Source organism: Syngnathus leptorhynchus, chromosome 16, assembly GCF_054491065.1.
Source record: "Syngnathus leptorhynchus isolate UIUO chromosome 16, UIUO_Slep, whole genome shotgun sequence".
Lineage (NCBI taxonomy): Eukaryota > Metazoa > Chordata > Actinopteri > Syngnathiformes > Syngnathidae > Syngnathus > Syngnathus leptorhynchus.
This window is the reverse complement of record NC_141210.1, coordinates 9,221,510-9,239,702: the sequence shown is the minus strand read 5'-3', so window position 1 is coordinate 9,239,702 and position 18,193 is coordinate 9,221,510. Positions and strand designations below refer to the sequence as shown.

At 46.8% G+C, this 18,193-nt stretch overlaps 3 protein-coding genes across 9 annotated transcripts; 1 reads left to right on the top strand and 2 right to left on the bottom strand.

Moving 5' to 3' along the window:
* Positions 1 to 291: 291 nt before the first annotated feature.
* On the bottom strand, positions 292 to 3,709 carry fn3krp (fructosamine 3 kinase related protein). The gene is made up of 6 exons (XM_085933065.1): positions 3,267 to 3,709; positions 3,027 to 3,178; positions 2,854 to 2,945; positions 1,213 to 1,295; positions 990 to 1,112; positions 292 to 636 (listed from the first exon to the last, which is right to left on the bottom strand). Exons 1-6 carry the CDS (start codon positions 3,405 to 3,407, stop codon positions 298 to 300), a joined length of 930 nt encoding a protein of 309 aa, XP_085789191.1. The 5' UTR covers positions 3,408 to 3,709; the 3' UTR covers positions 292 to 297.
* A 66-nt stretch (positions 3,710 to 3,775) lies between these two features.
* On the top strand, positions 3,776 to 6,291 carry arl16 (ADP-ribosylation factor-like 16). The gene is made up of 5 exons (XM_085933066.1): positions 3,776 to 3,954; positions 4,158 to 4,212; positions 4,511 to 4,627; positions 4,707 to 4,822; positions 5,245 to 6,291. Exons 1-5 carry the CDS (start codon positions 3,878 to 3,880, stop codon positions 5,408 to 5,410), a joined length of 531 nt encoding a protein of 176 aa, XP_085789192.1. The 5' UTR covers positions 3,776 to 3,877; the 3' UTR covers positions 5,411 to 6,291.
* An 874-nt stretch (positions 6,292 to 7,165) lies between these two features.
* Positions 7,166 to 14,123, bottom strand: epn3a (epsin 3a). Of its 7 annotated transcripts, none has more exons than XM_085934290.1 (11): positions 13,715 to 14,123; positions 12,233 to 12,912; positions 10,952 to 11,070; positions 10,048 to 10,125; positions 9,567 to 9,656; positions 9,348 to 9,431; positions 9,091 to 9,199; positions 8,774 to 8,917; positions 8,588 to 8,650; positions 8,298 to 8,525; positions 7,166 to 8,037 (listed from the first exon to the last, which is right to left on the bottom strand). In XM_085934290.1, the coding sequence occupies exons 2-11, from the start codon at positions 12,798 to 12,800 to the stop codon at positions 7,769 to 7,771; spliced, it is 1,752 nt and encodes a 583-aa protein (XP_085790416.1). In that variant the 5' UTR covers positions 12,801 to 12,912; positions 13,715 to 14,123; the 3' UTR covers positions 7,166 to 7,768. The 7 variants fall into 7 exon arrangements, with proteins under 7 accessions (XP_085790416.1, XP_085790415.1, XP_085790420.1 ...); XM_085934289.1 differs by having other exon boundaries at positions 13,779 to 14,123; XM_085934294.1 differs by having other exon boundaries at positions 10,075 to 10,125; positions 13,779 to 14,123.
* Positions 14,124 to 18,193: the final 4,070 nt, after the last annotated feature.

The following is an 18,193-nucleotide window of genomic DNA, read 5'->3' as shown; positions in this document are numbered from 1 at the left end:
GCCTTGCTTCAAAGAAAGTCAGAACTTGTCCAAGCATTTGTGCAAATGAGAGCCTCTGAAATAACCGTCTGCTTCCTCTCAGTATGTGCCTTACCTCAAATCAAGTCAGAAGAATTAATTTTGTAAACACATAACCGGGCACACAGTCCTATTCAAATGAGACAGTCATAACCTAGTTATTTGTTTCATTCCATACTGTTTTCAAAATCTCAACATGTTTTGGTGTAATGTATAGAAACAACTTTTAGAATGGCCTTGGTCAAAGATTCTGCACATGCGCAACACTTCTGAGTCCAATTATTTGAGCAGGTCCTTCATGACTCTTATTGACGAGCCTCTGTAGCCACCGCCAAAGTGATTCCAGTGATTCAAATAGTTGAAGAGTTGATACAGCTGGTTTCTGTGGGCAAAGCCGGGCGCCTTCGGAATTTTCTCATGGTAGGCCGAGTAAAAGGAGCCGTCGAAGCCTCCAAACATGCTGGCGATTCCAAACTCGTATTCGGAATGGCCGTAGAAAGAAGAAGGGTCGAAGATCACCGGGCCCTTGCCGGTTTCTGCCACGTTGCCTCCCCACAAGTCGCCATGGAGAAGAGTTGGGAACACCTGCGCGTCTTGGAACAGCTCCGGGATCTTCAGCTGTCAAAGACGCACTTGGGGTTATCGCTGCGCGCACGCACGCACGCACGCACGCACGCACGCACGCACGCACGCACGCACGCACGCACGCACGCACGCACGCACGCACGCACGCACGCACGCACACACACACACACACACACACACACACACACACACACACACACACACACACACACACACACACACACACACACACACACACACACACACACACACACACACACACACACACACACACACACACCTCACTTCTGGAAACAATCAAGCTTTTACGATAAAATAATAGCGCCCTCCTCTCCAATGCATGCCTTGCTTCAAAGAAACCCCTGGTGTTACGCCCATCAGCGTACCTGCAGTGCCGCCCAAAGCTCTCGGACCTCTCTGTCCCCGTTCGACTTCTCCAGCATGGTTAGCTGACACTCGAGCCTCTGGCGAGTATAAAAGGTCACCCAGTCATCCTGCCATTCGTTTTCCTGGAAGCAACAAGAAACAAAAGAAGCCGCGCTAATGCCGTGTCAGCTTCAAGGATGACACATCGCACATCTGCATGGCCACAATGCTGTTTGCTTTTACCTGTGCGATATAGCCACAACACGTAATGGTCGGGAAGCCAAATTTGTCCACGTAAGTGCCCTCCCGCTGCCCGGCTCCTTTTCCTACTCACACAAAAACCATACTTAAATGCATCTTGCATGTCACCAATAGCACCACTCTCTTCATTGCCATGTTTGTCATCCATACAGAGAGCCAGGTAATACACAGGTAAATTGCAGCAGTGAACAAACACCCTGCTTCTAATAAACAGGTGCCAAGTGCCAGTAGAATCCATTCAAATTCTCTCAGATAGACGCTTGGAACTCACTGCAGTTGTGAAAGTCTTCAGGTCAGACACAGGTAATTGTATAATTAAATGCCTCACTTCAAATACTTTTCTTGTTCTCTCTGTATTCTGGCATATAGAAAGCAGCCAGTTCAGACAAGTATTCAGACAAATAAAGGCCTCCTCGTAAAACGTAATACAGTGGAGCCTCGGTTTTCGAACATCCTGGTTCTCGAACAATTTGGTATTTGAACAGAAAATTCTAGATTTTATTGCTTCGGATGTCGGACGAAATTTGGTTGTCTAACCTCACGAGATGAGCCGAGAGGACCCGCATGCCAACTGATTCCATTCGTTATTACATTCTCGTTACTCTGAGGATTGCATCAACTCTAATCATGCCTCCAAATGAAGCAATTGAGAGCAGTAAAGCCATCCTAAAACACAAAGACGCTCCTCAAGCAATGCGACAGTGAGCGCCCGGCCGGCGCGCTGCGGTTGCGCCATCGGACTAAATTAAGCTCCCTGCGCACTGAGGTCCACTTAAATTTAAGAAAGTCCGTTAGGACTTTAAAAATATTTTCTAAATTTTAGCGACCGCTCTGTCACAATAATGCGACCAGCGCGGTCGGCGGTGCGCAACAGTTGCGCGTTCGGCGGTGCGCTGCAGTTGCGTGATCGGACAAAATTAAGCTCCCTGCGCACTGAGGTCCACTTAAACTTTGGAAAGTACATCAGAACTTTAAAAATATTTTCTAAATTTCAGTGACGGCTCAGTAACATCAATAATGCGACCAGCGGTGTAGTTGCACGGTTGGTGACCCACTACGGTTGCGCGTTCTGAGGTGCGCGATCGGACAAAATTAAACTTCCTGCGCACTGAGGTAAACTTAAATCTTAGAAAGTACATCAGGACTCTCAAATTATTTCCTAAATTTCAGCGACGGCTCTGTCACAATAATGCGACCAGCGCGGTGTAGTTGAGCGGTCGGTGACGCGCAACGGTTGCGCGGTCGGAGGTGCGTTGCAGCTGCACGATCGGACAGAAATGCACAAATGAAAACATGCTTTAAAAAAGGCGTTTTGTTTTATTGGGAACTGATTTTTTCCCCCATTATTTGTAATGGGAAAATATGATACGGAATTCGAACGATTCACTTCTCGAACAACCTTCTCGAACGGATTGTGGTCGAAAACCGAGGCTCCACTGTAGATTTGCATTAGGTGCCACAAACTGCCCTGGCCACGAGTTCAGCAAATAGAAAATGCTAACAAAAAACACCATGCTTTCAGTTGCAAAAAGGCTTGGCGCCGACAACGTTTTAAAATACAGCACGCAAATATGCTGTCATGCAAAATACAAATTTGTCAATATTTGCAGTTACAACACTTACCAACAGTGTGCTGCTCTTTGCTCACTTTCTCCAGCTGTCTCTTGTTGTGAAGGTGCAGATCAGCCAACTGCTCTCCTAGCTGCCTGGAATATCTGCAAGTTGCAAGTCGACATGAGTTTCTAAGATCCTTTTTGATGAATTGGGACCATGCGACCAGCGCGACATTGCCTCACTTGCTTAGGGGACGCATGACCAAATGCTCCATTACAAACATACATCCTCCAGTTGCCGACTCGATCACCTTTACAGGTTTGGGCACTTGAATTGTGCCCGTTTTGATTATAGCCTCCAAACTGGCCATTTCCCCGTCAAACATTAATTTGGCCTGGATATAAAAAAAATGCCATGTTTAAAAATGTACGAGTAGGTTGAAACAAATAAGCAATCGAATAAACAAGAAAGTCAAGAGTTACCTGGCTCTTGTGGTTTGTTTTAACAAACACTTTGCCTGTGTCCGTGTGGTAACTCTGGGCCTGACTGATGCATCCACCTTCGGCGTGGCCGGCTAACTTTAGCGTGGTTGTACCCAACTCTTTCTTTAACTTATCTTCCATTGCTCAGCAAGGATTATATGCAGTCTATCGTATAACCACGATACAACGCGCACTCACCAATAGCCTGCAGCCGTGTTTTAGAATGAACGACGTAAATTGTGTGACGTCTCAGCTAACGGATTAAAGTCCGTCGTTGCATTAATTGACGGATAATTGATTTATACAACATATTGACTCGTCCAATATATTAGATTACATCCAAATATATTATCACGTGTTTCGAATGTTTCAAGGGTTTACGTGTTATATACGCGCTTTCAAAAACAATCATCTCTTTGCTGTTATTGTGACAGTTCCTTGTTTTGTTTGCTTTTGCTTTCCGTAGTGTTGGCATCACACGGACCAATCGGAAATCGGGCGGAGCTTTCTCATATCATGGTCGAGTTGGTTGATCACGTGACCGTCACCATGGTTCCTCTTGAAGCTACGTTTCTCCATGCTAAGGCCCAAAAAAGGCTCCTGAACATAAAATGAGCTGTTATGAAGAGTGCTTGCTCCTCGGAGCGACGGGCGTCGGGAAAACATTGCTCCTCAAACGAATCCTCAATATCCTTTTACCCATTTGGAATAATTAAACGAGATGCGAGTTTCAATGTTTTACGCACACCTTAGCAACAGCTCACTAGTGTCGCATGATTAGCATTGCTAATTGCTAGTGCGACTCGACCCGGAATTATCATTTGCTGTTTGACGAACTCAACGTACTTCATTCAACATTGCTGCAGTTGCTTTCTTAACGTTTCGTCCACAGCTCAGTTTGCGTGGCACTGTTGAAGTGGATAGCCCCCCGCATACTCTGCCAACTGTAAATTACAAGGAAAAATCATGTCTACATTCATTACATTACAAACCCTCTATATGTTCGACTTACTCAACAAGAATTTTATAAGCATTTTTTTCTTATATACGGAAGAATTGTATTCTGTTCTACGTGCTATATTTTTTCACGTTTCTTCACATTTTGGTTTTGAAAATGTTTATTAAAAAGGACTTGCACTTTTTGATGCTATATTAGACCTGCATGGATCATAATTAGATTTAATTAAAAAAATAAATAATGTTTAAAAAAAATCCACATAGTTGGCTATGTGATGCCTCCTCAGGTGGGAACCAACCTGACGGACATGACACTGAGGCGAAAGAAGCTGACGGTGAGGGAGTTGGGAGGCTGCATGGGCCCAATCTGGTCCAGTTACTTCAACGATTGTTCGTCGGTCATAGTCAGTGCCGCCTCCGCTTACTAAAGCAAAAAAGCCGCTCCAGAACACTCGTCTATTTGATGCTTTGTTGTCTGCGTAGTTTGTGGTGGACTCGTCCAATGTGGCTCAAGTGTCGGCATCGTGCATCCAGCTGCTGTCGGTGCTTTCTGCCGAGCCTCTGCAAAACGCTTCTGTGCTTATCATCTTTAACAAGCGGTAAAAAGGCACATGTGTTATACTGAATGCACATAATAAGAACCACTTCTCAAGGGCCCCAAAGATGCTTCACAATAATAACTCAGGGAGGAACTCGGGAGGTACATATGTCATATTACTGGATGGATGCTTCAGGGAACAGATGGTGCTGTGGACTTTGTCATTTTCTTGCTAATCTTTGACAAATCATGTACCTGACTACAAAGGGGGCGGGGCAGCTCCGTCCGTCAATGAAATTGAACCAGAGCATGTGTGTTGTTAATCATCAATGCAAGGGCGCGTTGACGGGTCAGTGTGGTTCCACATGGCCATTAAGTTAGCCAAACAGAAGGATTCAAAAGATGCAGGGAAGCAGCATACCGGCTTGAAGAGATGAGAACTAACATGGCCGCTCCGTTCTGCTCTTGCTGTTTCTCCTCCAGGGACATGCCTTGCACCATAAGCCTGCCGGAGATCCGCTCCCTGTTCCGATTGGATGACGTGGCGGCCTGCGCTCTTCAGCCCATCGTCACGCTGGAAACCAGCGCCCGCTCCGGGATGGGACTGCGGGAGGTGTTGGCCTGGATGGAATCCATCGCGATCAAGTGACAGCCGGCAGGAAAAAGGACGCTACAGTGTCTCTTATTCGGTCAATCAGGAAATCTTTTTGGGTGAACACAGGCCTGAACATGGTGATGTGCTACAAAAATTTAATGGATGGCAGCCAGCCAGCCACAGATGGTGTCAGGCAGAAAATGATGCATGCTCTTGCACTGGATGGAAGAAGGCAAAAACTGTGCATCCACACCTTCTGACATTTTCCACCCTTTCTTCTTTCTAATGGGGCCTGCTTTGTATACACATACAAAAAGGTGTATGCTTTAGGACAGGTATATCCAAAGTCCGGCCCGCGGGCCAATTGCGGCCCGTGGTCAAATTTCATCAGGCCCGCAGCCTCTGTGATAAAATCTTTAGTATGTGGCCCGCCGCCATTGTTGACCAGCGCTTTAATACACACGTACCAAAGCTATTTTATATTTATGCCGCAGAAAATGTAATCTCGCGCGACCCGGCGTGATTTCACAGCGAGAACATGACTCCAGCTGTCCTGCTATGCGGAGCATGCGCAAGTCAAATGCGGAAATAAACCCGTTTAAAAAGGGTACGCGCGAACCGGCTGCGTGAACCCTGTGTGAAATGTTCATGAGGCGAAAATAATTTTAAACTCATGTAAATTTAAGGTATTTCATAGTTTGTCCAATGTTATCGTATTTTATGTATTACTTATAACTCCTGTTTAAAGTGTTCATGAGGCGAAAATAATTAAAATAAACTCATGTAAATTTAAGGTATTTCATACAGTTTGTTCAATGTTATCGGACTCTTCAGATATGAATGAAAGGCAGAATTTGTGTTTTTAGAGTTGTTCACATCTGCCTGAGTGGCTTATATGTGGTTATTTTGTCATTTAAAAAATAAAGACAATTGGGAGAATGAAATGTGTTTTATAACAGTGTTTATTTGGATGAAATTGTAGTTAAAAAAATGTCCGGAAAAACTACTGGCCCCCGGGCCCCTTCACTTTATCAAATCTGGCCCTCCTTGCAAAAAGTTTGGACATCCCTGCTTTAGGATGATCCTGTAGAGCAGTAGTCTATATCCCCCGGGCCGTGAACTGGTACCAGTTCGTGAATCATTTGGTACCGGGCAGCACAAGAAAGTATAAACTTGCATTATTTCCGTTTTATTTGAATGATCTTTTATTTTGAAAAATTGACCGGTTTCTCTCCCACAGCTCATGACATGAACAAAACATAACATTACTCCTGTTATGAGGACGCTGCGAGTAAAGTTGCATAGGTGTTCGCATACAGAATTCCACCATGGAACTCGGGGTAGAAGGGTGTGTTGGGACCGTAGTGTGTGTTCTTTCTATTCCTCGTTTTACGAGTATGGTCGGTATTTTTTTTTTTTTTTGCAACGCGTCTCCATTCCTTTGGCGCTACAATACCGTTGTTTTTTATGTTGGTCTTGTTTTATTTTTATGTATTTATCCGCCACACCTATAAGTACAGTGACGTTTAAGATTGTGGTTGGTCTGTTTTGCGGAAATCGCATTGTTGTCCAAACGAGCGAATTTGGGGGGGAAAAAAAATGAAAACAATGTGGAGTCTTTGATCATTTGATTTGTTTTTACTAGAATTGTTTTAGAAGTTTTCTTCGCAGAAATCGTGAAGTCATCAAATACCGGTCCGTAAAAATACTGTGACAAAAATCCGGTCCGTGATGCTAGAAAGGTTGGGGATCGCTGCCGTAAAGGGCGTGCAGGGAATCAAGATGGGCGAGGCTTGGACAATGCCAACATTTCTGTTCGCGTGAAGTGGAATTTATTACAACATCCAGTCAAGTTTCCACACTTCAGTTATGCCTGAGAATGAGTTGGAGGTGACACGAATATTGCTTAACAAAGCAGTAGTTTAAAATGAACCCAGCCATTTAATCTTTAATGGAAGCGGATGTAAACTGACACGGGAAAGGGAAAAGCAGGCATTTATTTAAAGGTGTTTATTTCTCCCACTGATTATCTATTTTTAAGGGGGCATATTTCAGATTTGAGCAAATACCGCTGGCTACACAAGTAGAAGCAACCGATGGAGCGCTTCCATTGCACTCTACTAAGGTCACGTTAAGACTAAAATTAAAAGCGCTTTCATCCCACCCAAACTGCATTGCATTATCTTCCAGTTGTAAAAGCCACGGGGGGTTTTTGAACGGTGCTGCTTGAGTCCATGGTGAAGAGCAGCAGCAGCAGCAGGTGGAGACGGTGACAAAGTTGAGTGTGCGACGGGACTGTTGACTTCACAAAGGCAGCAGAACACATAAGGGGAGAAAAAAATGGGGTTTCACTTGATTCCTTGGAGCTCGCTGCAGTTCCATTTCCCTTTTTGTGACATGTTGAATGGTTACTCAGAGGAAAGGGTTCTGATTGTTCAACGCGGGCTGTGAGGCCAAAGCGGTACCCGTGGAGAAGGGCAACAGAGGCTGGGGAAGCTCCAGGCCGCTCTGGGCAGGGTGGCTGAAGGACGACGGCAGGCTGGCTGGCTGCTGGCTGCCGGCCAGTGGCAGGGAGGCGCTGTAGGAGAGGGAAGGCCGTGCCGTGGCCGAGCCCATTTGACCCAGAGTGCGTCGGACCGGTTCTGCATCGAACGGGTTGACGGTGGTGGAAGGGCCCGCACCTAAAGATCAGAGGCGTGATCGTTGAACCTTCTCGGAAGGACTTTGCTTCTGTAGCCATAGCTGTGTCCCAATTCAGTGAGGCTATTTTTGACAGCCCGCCCCATTTGAATCATTTTGCAGACCAAAATAGTAGCAAACAAGTGCCTCCCCTTTTCTCTCGGGAATATAATTCACAGCATGATTTGACACGCAGACATTCAAAAGTTAAGAGCAGAGCTCATGTCAGTGTTGTCACCTCCATTTAAAGCACTCAGCCTACCTGCTAGGAAAGGGTTGAGGTAGGCTTGGGGGTTGGTAGGAATCAGCGCATCCAGGTCCACCAGAGAGACTGCGGCGGGGCCCAGGAACGACTCAGGGCTGTGCGACGTATGAGGCTGGGGCTCCGCCAGGCTCTTAGCGAGCTTGGACATGTCAAACATGTCGGGACTGCCCACCCTCCGCCCGTTGGCCATACCTCCGTCCATGGCCGCGTCGAACAAATCATCATCTAAAAGAAGCGCTTGGATTGGGCACAAGTATCGGGACAAAGTGTTAGACTGTTGCCATTACCTGAGGGGCTCACAGCTCTGAGAGACTTTTTGGCTGTCGTGAAGGGATCGGCCGCCAACGATCCTGAAACATTGAAGAGCATTTGAGAGCACACGTCCTCAAGCAAGACTGACGTCAATGGCTGAATGCCGCGTATGAAGAAACAATGCAATGATCCTAACTCAGCTGCGAGCCATGTACACCCACCTGAGGCCCACGGGTTGGCGGCGACCGAGGGGTCCCAAGGGTTGCCGGGCGGCGGGCTGGGCTCCCAGGGCGGAGGAGGGCTGTCTGAGGCGGGCATTATCTTCCAGGCCGCGTCGGCAATTCCCGGCGAGCCGCCGCTTCCATCTTTAAAAATGCCAATCATGTCACTTTTTAAAATATATTCCATAAGCGGCACGCTAAATCGACATCTACGCAGTTGCCTGCTTAAACCTCCACATTATTTCTCTGCTTGTGAATGGATGTCATCTTGAGATTATCGGAGGCAAGCCTTGAGCACATGACGCTCCGACACTCACCCAAGGGGTTCCAGGGCTCCGTGACGCCTGTGCTTCTAGGCCACACTTTTTCCTTTGGAGGAGGTTCTTTGGGTGCGGCAAAAACATCGACCAGGTCCATGAAGGCAGTCTGACGACATGAACGAAAAGATCCATAAGTAGTTTTTCGCATATTGTAGTTGACACATATTAGAGCAAATCTGACTGCTATAAACCGAATCGAACTGAACCCCCCCCTCCTCCCCCAAACTGCTCTCGCATACCCCAAAGTTTCATACCCCGCCTTTAGACGCCATCTCGCGTTTGCTCTCCTCCAAAGCTTTCTTGAGCATCGAGTCGTCTCCTTGGCGACCGAGTTGCTCCTGTCGATGCGCACATTTGGATCGTCACCACTCATTGATGAATTTTTGACATTTTATTGTTCAACGTGCCGCCGCTAAAGAACGCCATTTCTATCAATTGCTCAAATCAAGCGATTTGTCGTCTGGCCGAGCTACCTGTTGGTGCGCTTCCTTGCTCATGCTCATCGCTAACTTGAGTTGAGAGTCCTCATCTATCTCCAGCGTTGTGGGTGGCCGCTTGACAGACTGTCAAAAAGAACAAAGATGTCTGTCAACAACCGTGTGCCACCTCAAGTTCCTCACCTCACACCATCGAGAAGAGCAGATTGAGCACTTTGTTCAATAAAAACCTGGGGAGAAAGTTAGCCAATAGGAGCAAAGTAGGCTCGATGGACAATTGTATTGGAACATCTACAAATGGAGGTTAAATTGGGGTTGTTGTGGTAGCTAGAAGAGGTTTTCCACTTTCGACAGCTTCATGGAATGGTCCCACAAAGCAAGAATTTGGTCAGGGTCACCTAAGGCTCCCTTGATGAGCATGCCTCAATACGCTTGTCCATGTAGCTACTAAGAGGAGGAGGAGAAAGAAAACAAAGTTTCCTTCTTGTCCCTGGCCCCACAGAATGGCTCTCTCTACCTTCTTGGCCTCTTTGCTCAGGCTCACCGCAATCTGCATTGCCGTCTTTTCGTCGAGAACCACCGTTGTAGTGACGGGCTGGGGTCAAGGGGATCAATGGTTAGTGACAGGAACACCAAGCTGAGGACATTTGTTTGTTCGTTCAACCGTCCGTCCAACCAACTGACCGTTCCCTTCCTAAGGTGGGCGGGCAGGCCGCGGCTCTATAACCCGCTTCTCGTTTGGCCGGAAGGCATCGTTACATAGTCGGACACGTGTGGCTTCGTAGCTCCATTCTTTTTATTCCGTATTGTGATCACTATGATTCATCGCAATGACTTATCACGCTCAAGGAAACTTGAAAAAAAACTGCTAATGAAATGAACATGCTATTGAAGAGTGCAATCAAAAGACGTCGACATGGCACACTTGTAGTGGGACTTTCTTGTGTGCACAGGACTCGCTCCGCCTGCGCGCTTGATATTTGTCCAGGTCTTCGGAAGATGACTCGTTGAGAATACTTGAGATGAGATTTGCAACAAGACCAACAACAAACCCTACAGTTGTTGTTTGATCATGGTCACCAAAATTGTAATCATGATACAAACTCCGTGGAGTTGGGCAGCCTGAGCAAACATGGCGTGAAAAACAAAATGCACAAAGATGTCAAGTTACAGGAAGCCCGCCGTTGACTGTTATTACTTATTCGTTGCTCTTGTCTATTCGTTTTTACTCCTTGTACTATTTGATTGTGAGTGTTGTGTACTGTGTCTAGTCGCCGTGGGACGGTGGGAAACATAATTTCGATCTCTTTGTGTGCCTTAACGTGAAGAAATTGACAATAAAGCGGACTTTGACTTTTGACTTTGAATCCGCTTCACACTTTGCCACAATGCACTTTGTCTTGTGTTACGGGCCGGCATACCTTTTCACTCTCCTCGCGGCTCATGGCCAGGGCCAGCTGCAGTTGCAGCTCCTCCTCGCCTGTGGTGGTCGGCCGAGCTTGCTCCAAGTCCGGCGCCAGCCGAGGCAAGGAAGAGGAAGCTGGAGGAAGGAGAGCGGTGCAGAGAAGAGGGGACTGAGTGTTTGGGCAAGCACCAAAAACACTGAGAGACAGAAACAAAACTCTTTGCTTGCGTTCTCGGGTCAGAAAGGCGCCGGTGCTGGCTCCGAATGTTAATTGATCAGCCGGCGCTCCTTGCTTGGGATCTTTGTTGCCGTTGCTTGCTGCTCAGCGGGCCCGCAACGAGAACAATGTTGTGCCTGTGCGAGGAGCTTGGGTGGGGTGGGGGGCAAGGGGGATGGCTGGGGGGGGGGGGGCAAGGAAGATGGATGGGCAAGGAAGATGGATGGGCGACCGCGGCAATAGCATAAATCCTCAGGGTGGGTTTGCAAAGCGTCGGGCAGCATACGGGCTTGAGCAGATGATTTATTCATTATTATGGATTGGACCAGGAGCAACCAAAGAATAAGTCTCCAACAGTGAGAGAACGGGCATTGGCTTTGTCAGCACACGCGAGCGGGAGCTTCCCAGCTTGAGCGGCCGTGTGCTTCTGCTGCCATGCCTTCCTGGTGCGAGGCCCAGAGTAAAAGCACCACAGTTGGTCCATGTTTCGTTTTCAGTGAACATAGTAAATTATTCTATACCGCCCCCCCCCCCCCCCCAAAAAAAAAACAGTCCAAAATTGGTAATAACACATATGACAGCAACCTGCTAACACCATCCGCTAGAAATAATAATGCCACACTGTTTTGTCAAGAGAACAGTGCCACTTTGTAACTTTGAAGATTTGCAACAGGAAACATTGCTTTCAAAATAAGCGGCAGTATGTACGACGCTTGTACCAGTTTGCCTGGTTTTGGATGTGTGCGTGCGTGCATGCGAGGGGTGTGCGGGGGCCTCGTGACTTTGACAGATCAGCTGACGTGACTGTACGTGGGAGGATGACAAGAAGGCTCAAGTGCGCCAATGGGGGAAGGGCAAAATAGGAACGTGGCTGAAAACGCAACAAGAAACTTGTGAATGCGCGACCCGTCATAGGCTACGTGCAAATTTCCATGATTAGCCAGCCACACGGAAAGGAAAGCCATGTCATGCCACGTACGTGGCCGGCTCTCCTCAAATCCACGGGCCTTCTTTTTGTCACACGTCAGAGCGATCCTTGTCGGCTTGAAAAAGACAGACGAGGTGCTCACGGCTACTCACGTTGGAGAAACGAGGACGAACCTCTGGACTCGGACGTCTCGTAGTGCGCAGCGTGGGTGGCCGGGTACGGAGGAGGCACCTCCCCATATTCGCCGTAGAGCCTCACCATGCGCGACCTGGTCTTGGAGGCCTGGGCCCGATCCTTCTTAAGCTTCTCCGGGTCCTTCAGTAGAGCCACCAGTTTCTTGGCCTTCTCGCGGATGTGGATGCCCTGGTCCTCTCCGTCGCGGTCTACGTACTGGAAGTCCTTGAGCGTCTGGATGGAGTAAATGTTGTCCCGGCACTCCTGGGCCACACGCACCGAGCCTGCCTTGATTAGGTAGTCCAGCAGGGTGAGCGCCTTGTAAACGTGACGCCAGTTCTTGCCGTGGTCATTGAGCCGCCTCCAGATTATGCCCATGACCTCAGTGAAGGCCACCATGTTGTAGGTCAGGTCGGCGATCTCGGCCATCAGCGTGCTGGAGGCGCCCCACGGGTCGTTGGAGGTGGCCTCGCGCACCTTGATCTCCGCCTCAGTGTAGTTGTTGACCACGTTTTTCACCTGCCGGCGCAGCGAAGAGGTCTGCATGCTGGCGTTCGGTGATCCAGTTGATAATGAAAAAAAAAAAACGGGCAAAGCTCTCTAGGCAGCGGTGCAGAAAAAACAGATCCAAACTCCAATTCTATGTGCGGGTTTTTTCCTGTTGGGGAGCAAGACAACCAGACGTTTAGTTGGGAACACTTGGGCAAAAGGCATTGGGACATACGTAGGACCTGGAGAGGTCAAAACATGAAACAAAACCAATTTAATGCACAGGAGCACACTATGTGCTTATTTGGGGATCATACGTCTGTTAGACGGACGTAGCAACCACTACAGGAAACATCAAATTGTCCAAAATGACAACAAACTTTGGCAGAACAAAGGGGACTGGCCCAGCACAAGTAAAAAAAAAAGGAGGAGTGAAAAGCGGAGGCAAAATTACAGCGTGCCAAACGAAACCCGCCACCTGGGCTTTTCTTTCTACGTGACAATGCAAAGTGATGACGGCGCAAAAAAACAACCCATTGTTTCCGTGGACATTTTCCATTCACGTCAAGTAAAAGTGAATTCGCCCGGAATTACGGCGGCCGTTTTGAAATGTTGCATACTAAAAATACCTGCCGTCACCTTGAAATAATGACGCATCCTGATGTGATGACGACTAGGTAGTGCACTTCCTGTTACTTTACTTTCGACACAACGAAATGTAAACGAGAATGTTTTCCACGAATCCTTTCTTTAGCTACATTTCAATTATAACATAACCTAGTGTTTAACTACCGGTCACCTCACGTAATATAAATGAACGGTAAATTTCACTTAGAATAAAACTGAAATAGCAGATTTGAGTACAAATTGGCGTGGCAATCTTCAATCAATTGAACGTACGCTAACGGGACGAGGCGGTGAACTATCTCACCGTGCAGCTTCTGTGATTTCAAAGAAAATAAAAATAATACCTGGACATAAAGACGTAACTATACAATAACTATTGCTGTCCTCTTCCCCTGCCTGCTTTTTTACCTTCATGACATGGCAGCGTCGGCGTCCCAACTTGAGTAGGCGGAAGAAAGACCAAAATGTGCCTCCGCCTCTAGACTAAAAATCACGGAGGAAACGTGAATTCCAAACTCCTTCGTTAATATGAGTACTAACGCGGTGGTGAGTAAGAGGCTGCGAGGCGAGGCCCCCTGCACCTCCGCCGAAAGCACAGCAAAGTGCAGGCCGGGTGGGCGGAGTGGGCTGCCGAGGGAGGGAGGCCGGCCGGCCCGCCTGCAGCCCTCATGCCAAGTCAGACTGCTTAACCCTTTCACTGCCCGGGAAGTCACCTGAGAACAAATACTTGCTATGTAGAAAGAAATGGCAAAACAGACGTACAGATTTGACATTGACTTGAGTGCAAATAATATTTTTTGGACAACTTGGCACGAGTTCATACAAGGCTCTGCATTGTTTGCAGGTGTGACTGCGCCTGTTAATGATTTTGTGTGTGTGTGTGTGTGTGTGTGTGTGTGTGTGTGTGTGTGTGTGTGTGTGTGTGTGTGTGTGTGTGTGTGTGTGTGTGTGTGTGTGTGTGTGTGTGTGTGTGTGTGTGTGTGTGTGTGTGTGTGTGTGTGTGTGTGGGCGGGGGGGGTTGACTGGCAATCAGTTCGAGGCAATGTGTCACCTGTCTTTCGCGGAACGTCACGCGTGACAATGATGGAGACAACATTCTAAAAAATGGATGGATATTACAAGCAATATTGAAATATGAGTGCCGATGTCTATTAAGAATCAATATGCAAGCGGGTTAAGCAAATGCCGAAGCTGAACTTCGTTTTGGACTCGATAGATACGATAGATAGTAGTGTAGTTAGAAAAGCGATGCATCCCGTGGGGGGTTCAACTGAGAGCCTCATTTGGTTCTGCAGCAGAAACTCCAGCCTCTTATTTAGCAGCACTAATGGCGCCTTGTCTGAAGCCAGCCCCTCCTGCATTAGACAGGACCGCGCCATTATTGGCTTTGTGGTGCCAAGTTGCGGAAACGTTACGGGTGAGCGACTGGCCTGAGTGCCGGCGAAGCAGGATAGACGGGAAATATCAGCTTCTCTTTAAAACACACACACACTAACGTCATGTGGTGAAATGGTGCAGAAGCCTCGACGAGCACAAGGGGGGGGGGGGGACAAGTCCTTTTGTTGCAGCCTACGGTATCGTTTTAATTCTCGTCCATCAGGTCGGTCAAGCTCGACTTCATAGCTAGTGTCCGGACACGCCCTCCGCTATGGCTTTTCTTCTTCCTCCAAAGAGATGCCTGAGCAATCCAACAAAGGAGGAAGGTCGCGCTTTGACGGAGGAAAGGACACAACCCTGCGAGCATTTTGACGTCTATTAGACGTCTATATGCTAACCAGACGTCTCAAGGTTAAAACACGTCTAAAAGCGTAACAAATATAGACGTCTATGCCATAGACGTCTATAGCATAAACGTCTAAATGACGTCTAAAACACGTCTAGTAGACGTCTATGCTGTAGACGTCTTTTAAATGTCTATGCTATAGGCGTCTTTTAAAAATAAACTTTCACATATAGACGTCTATTAGACGTCTATATGTGAAAGTTTTTTTTAGATGTTTGAGTAGACGTTCAAATGATGGCTAATAGCTATGAGCGCGATTAGTGCTAATTGCGCTAGTCTATTCAACATTGAGGTTCTCTTCAATACATTTAACCGCTGATCCTTACCATTGTGTAGTTCCAGGATGTTGTGAAAATGCATTTGATTAGTGATGGTCCAAGGTGTGAAAATTTACAGTTTTTAAGACAGAAATAGGTTTCAGTAACAGTCATACGTACCTGCAGATATAAATACACCTTTTGATGTTAAAATTAACCAAAACGATAACTGAATCCAGGAGGCTCGGTGATGCACTGGGTAGCACGTCCGCCTCGCAGTTAGGAGGGTGCGGGTTCGATTCCACCTACGACTCTCCCTGTGTGGAGTTTGCATGTTCTCCCCGAGCCCGCGTGGGTTTTCTCCGGGCACTCCGGTTTCCTCCCACATGCCAAAAACATGCTTGGTAGGCCGATTGAGCACTCCAAATTGCCCCTAGGTTGTGAGTGCGGATGGTTGTTCGTCTCTGTGTGCCCTGCGATTGGCTGGCAACCAGTTCAGGGTGTCCCCCGCCTGCTGCCTGATGACGGCTGGGATAGGCTCCAGCACGCCCGCGAACCCCGTGGGGACTAAGCGGTTCAGAAAATGGATGGATGGATGTCTGATAGACGTCTATCCCGTAGATGTCTAAAAAGCGTTCACATATAGACATCTAATAGTTGTCTAAGACGTCTATCCCGAAGACGTAAAAGACGTTCACATATAGACGTCTAAAAAACTTTCACATGTAGACATCTAATAGACGTTTATCCCGTAGACTTCTATAGTATATATGTCTAATAGACATCTATTAGATGCTATAGTCTATGGCCAGGGGTGTCCAAACTTTTTGCAAGGAGGGCCAGATTTGATAAAGTGAAGGGGCCCGGGGGCCAGTAGTTTTTTCAGACATTTTTTTAACTACAATTTCATCCAAATAAACACTGTTATGAAACAAATTTCATTCTCCCAATTGTCTTTATTTTTTAAATGACAAAATAACCAAATATAAGCCACTCGGGCAGATGTGAACAACTCTAAAAACACAAATTCTGCCTTTCATTCATATCTGAAGAGTCCGATAACATTGAACAAACTGTATGAAATACCTTAAATTTACATGAGTTTAAAATTATTTTCGCCTCATGAACATTTTAAACAGGAGTTATAAGTAATACATAAAATACGATAACATTGAACAAACTGTATGAAATACCTTAAATTTACATGAGTTTAAAATTATTTTCACCTCATGAACATTTCACACAGGGTTCACGCAGCCGGTTCGCGCGTACCCTTTTTACAACAGTTTTTTTTCCGCATTTGACTTGCGCATGCTCCGCATAGCAGAACAGCTGGAGTCATGTTCTCGCTGTGAAATCACGCCGGGTCGCGCGAGATTACATTTCTGCGGCATAAATATAAAATAGCTTTGGTACGTGTGTATTAAAGCGCTGGTCAACAATGGCGGCGGGCCACATACTAAAGATTTTATCACAGAGGCTGCGGGCCTGATGAAATTTGACCAAGGGCCGCAATTGGCCCGCGGGCCGGACTTTGGACATGCCTGGTCTATGCTATATACGTTTACGGCATAAACGTCTATAAACATTTCACCTTGAGACGTTTTTTAGATGTGTTTTAGCCAAGACGTCTGGGTAGCATATAGACGTATCTAATAGACGTCTATTAGACGTCAAAATGCTCGCAGGGATGTTTGAGGCAGTCCAACAAAATCGCAGACTATTTTTGAAATTCTACCCGGAAATTGTTTAGGGCTAAAAGTAGGACATGTCCGTAAAAAAGAGGACGTCTGCTCACCCTAGTTTAAGACCCCCAAAAAGTCATGCCAAGTCACGACAATCCATTTTCGACCTTGTCCAGAGGCGCAGTCTAACAAAATCTCCCAAAATTGGGGGGAGGGTAATAGGAAGGCGAGCACACTTGTGCAATCTCAGTTGTTTTTCCTTACTTGCCCCCTTTAGATTTTTCAATTGAGTTGTAAACCCTCCAGGTCAGACAAAGTGCGAAAAACGTTTGGAAACGATTCATGTTGGTCTGAAAAGAGAGTCGCCCGCTTGAGAGTTGCTGCACCTTGTGGAGACTTGAGGACATTTCCACCTGCCCGCAGCCTTTCCTCACGGCTAAAACCGTCCTCTGAATTCTACCCAAACCAACATTATGCAACAATGGCTTCCTGAATAAATTATTGACTGACGTCTGACGTAGGGGTGGAGCTCATTGCTTTCAGTGAATCATAGCGCAGTGAGTGAGCTGTTTCTCCGCGCTTCGTGATCGTTGCAGGGGGGATGGAGGGTGTCAAACGACGACTTTAGTTGCGTCTGCAAAATATTGTATTAACATTATTGTCATTAAAATTAAACATATTCAATAGGCGAGCAGAGCTCTATTTTTTTAACAATCCTCGAACAGATGAACATTACATTCATTTTAATGCGTAACAATAATTTGACAGGAAGGACTGTTTTGAGTCGTGGAACACATTAAACTTTAAGTCAAGACACCAGTGGCTTTTTTTCTTGTTCAGTGAAAGAAAATTGCATTTAATAAGCTTTTTTTTCATACATTTTCATCAAGGTAAAATATAGAAATAAATGAAATACAAATAATTTGGGGTCGGCTCGGTGGTGCACTGGGTAGCACGTCTACCTCGCAGTTAGGAGGGTGCCGGTTCGATTCCACCTCCGACCCTCCCTGTGTGGAGTTTGCATGTTCTCCCCGAGCCTGCGTTGGTTATCTCCGGGCACTCCGGTTTCCTCCCACATGCCGATTGAGCACTCCAAAT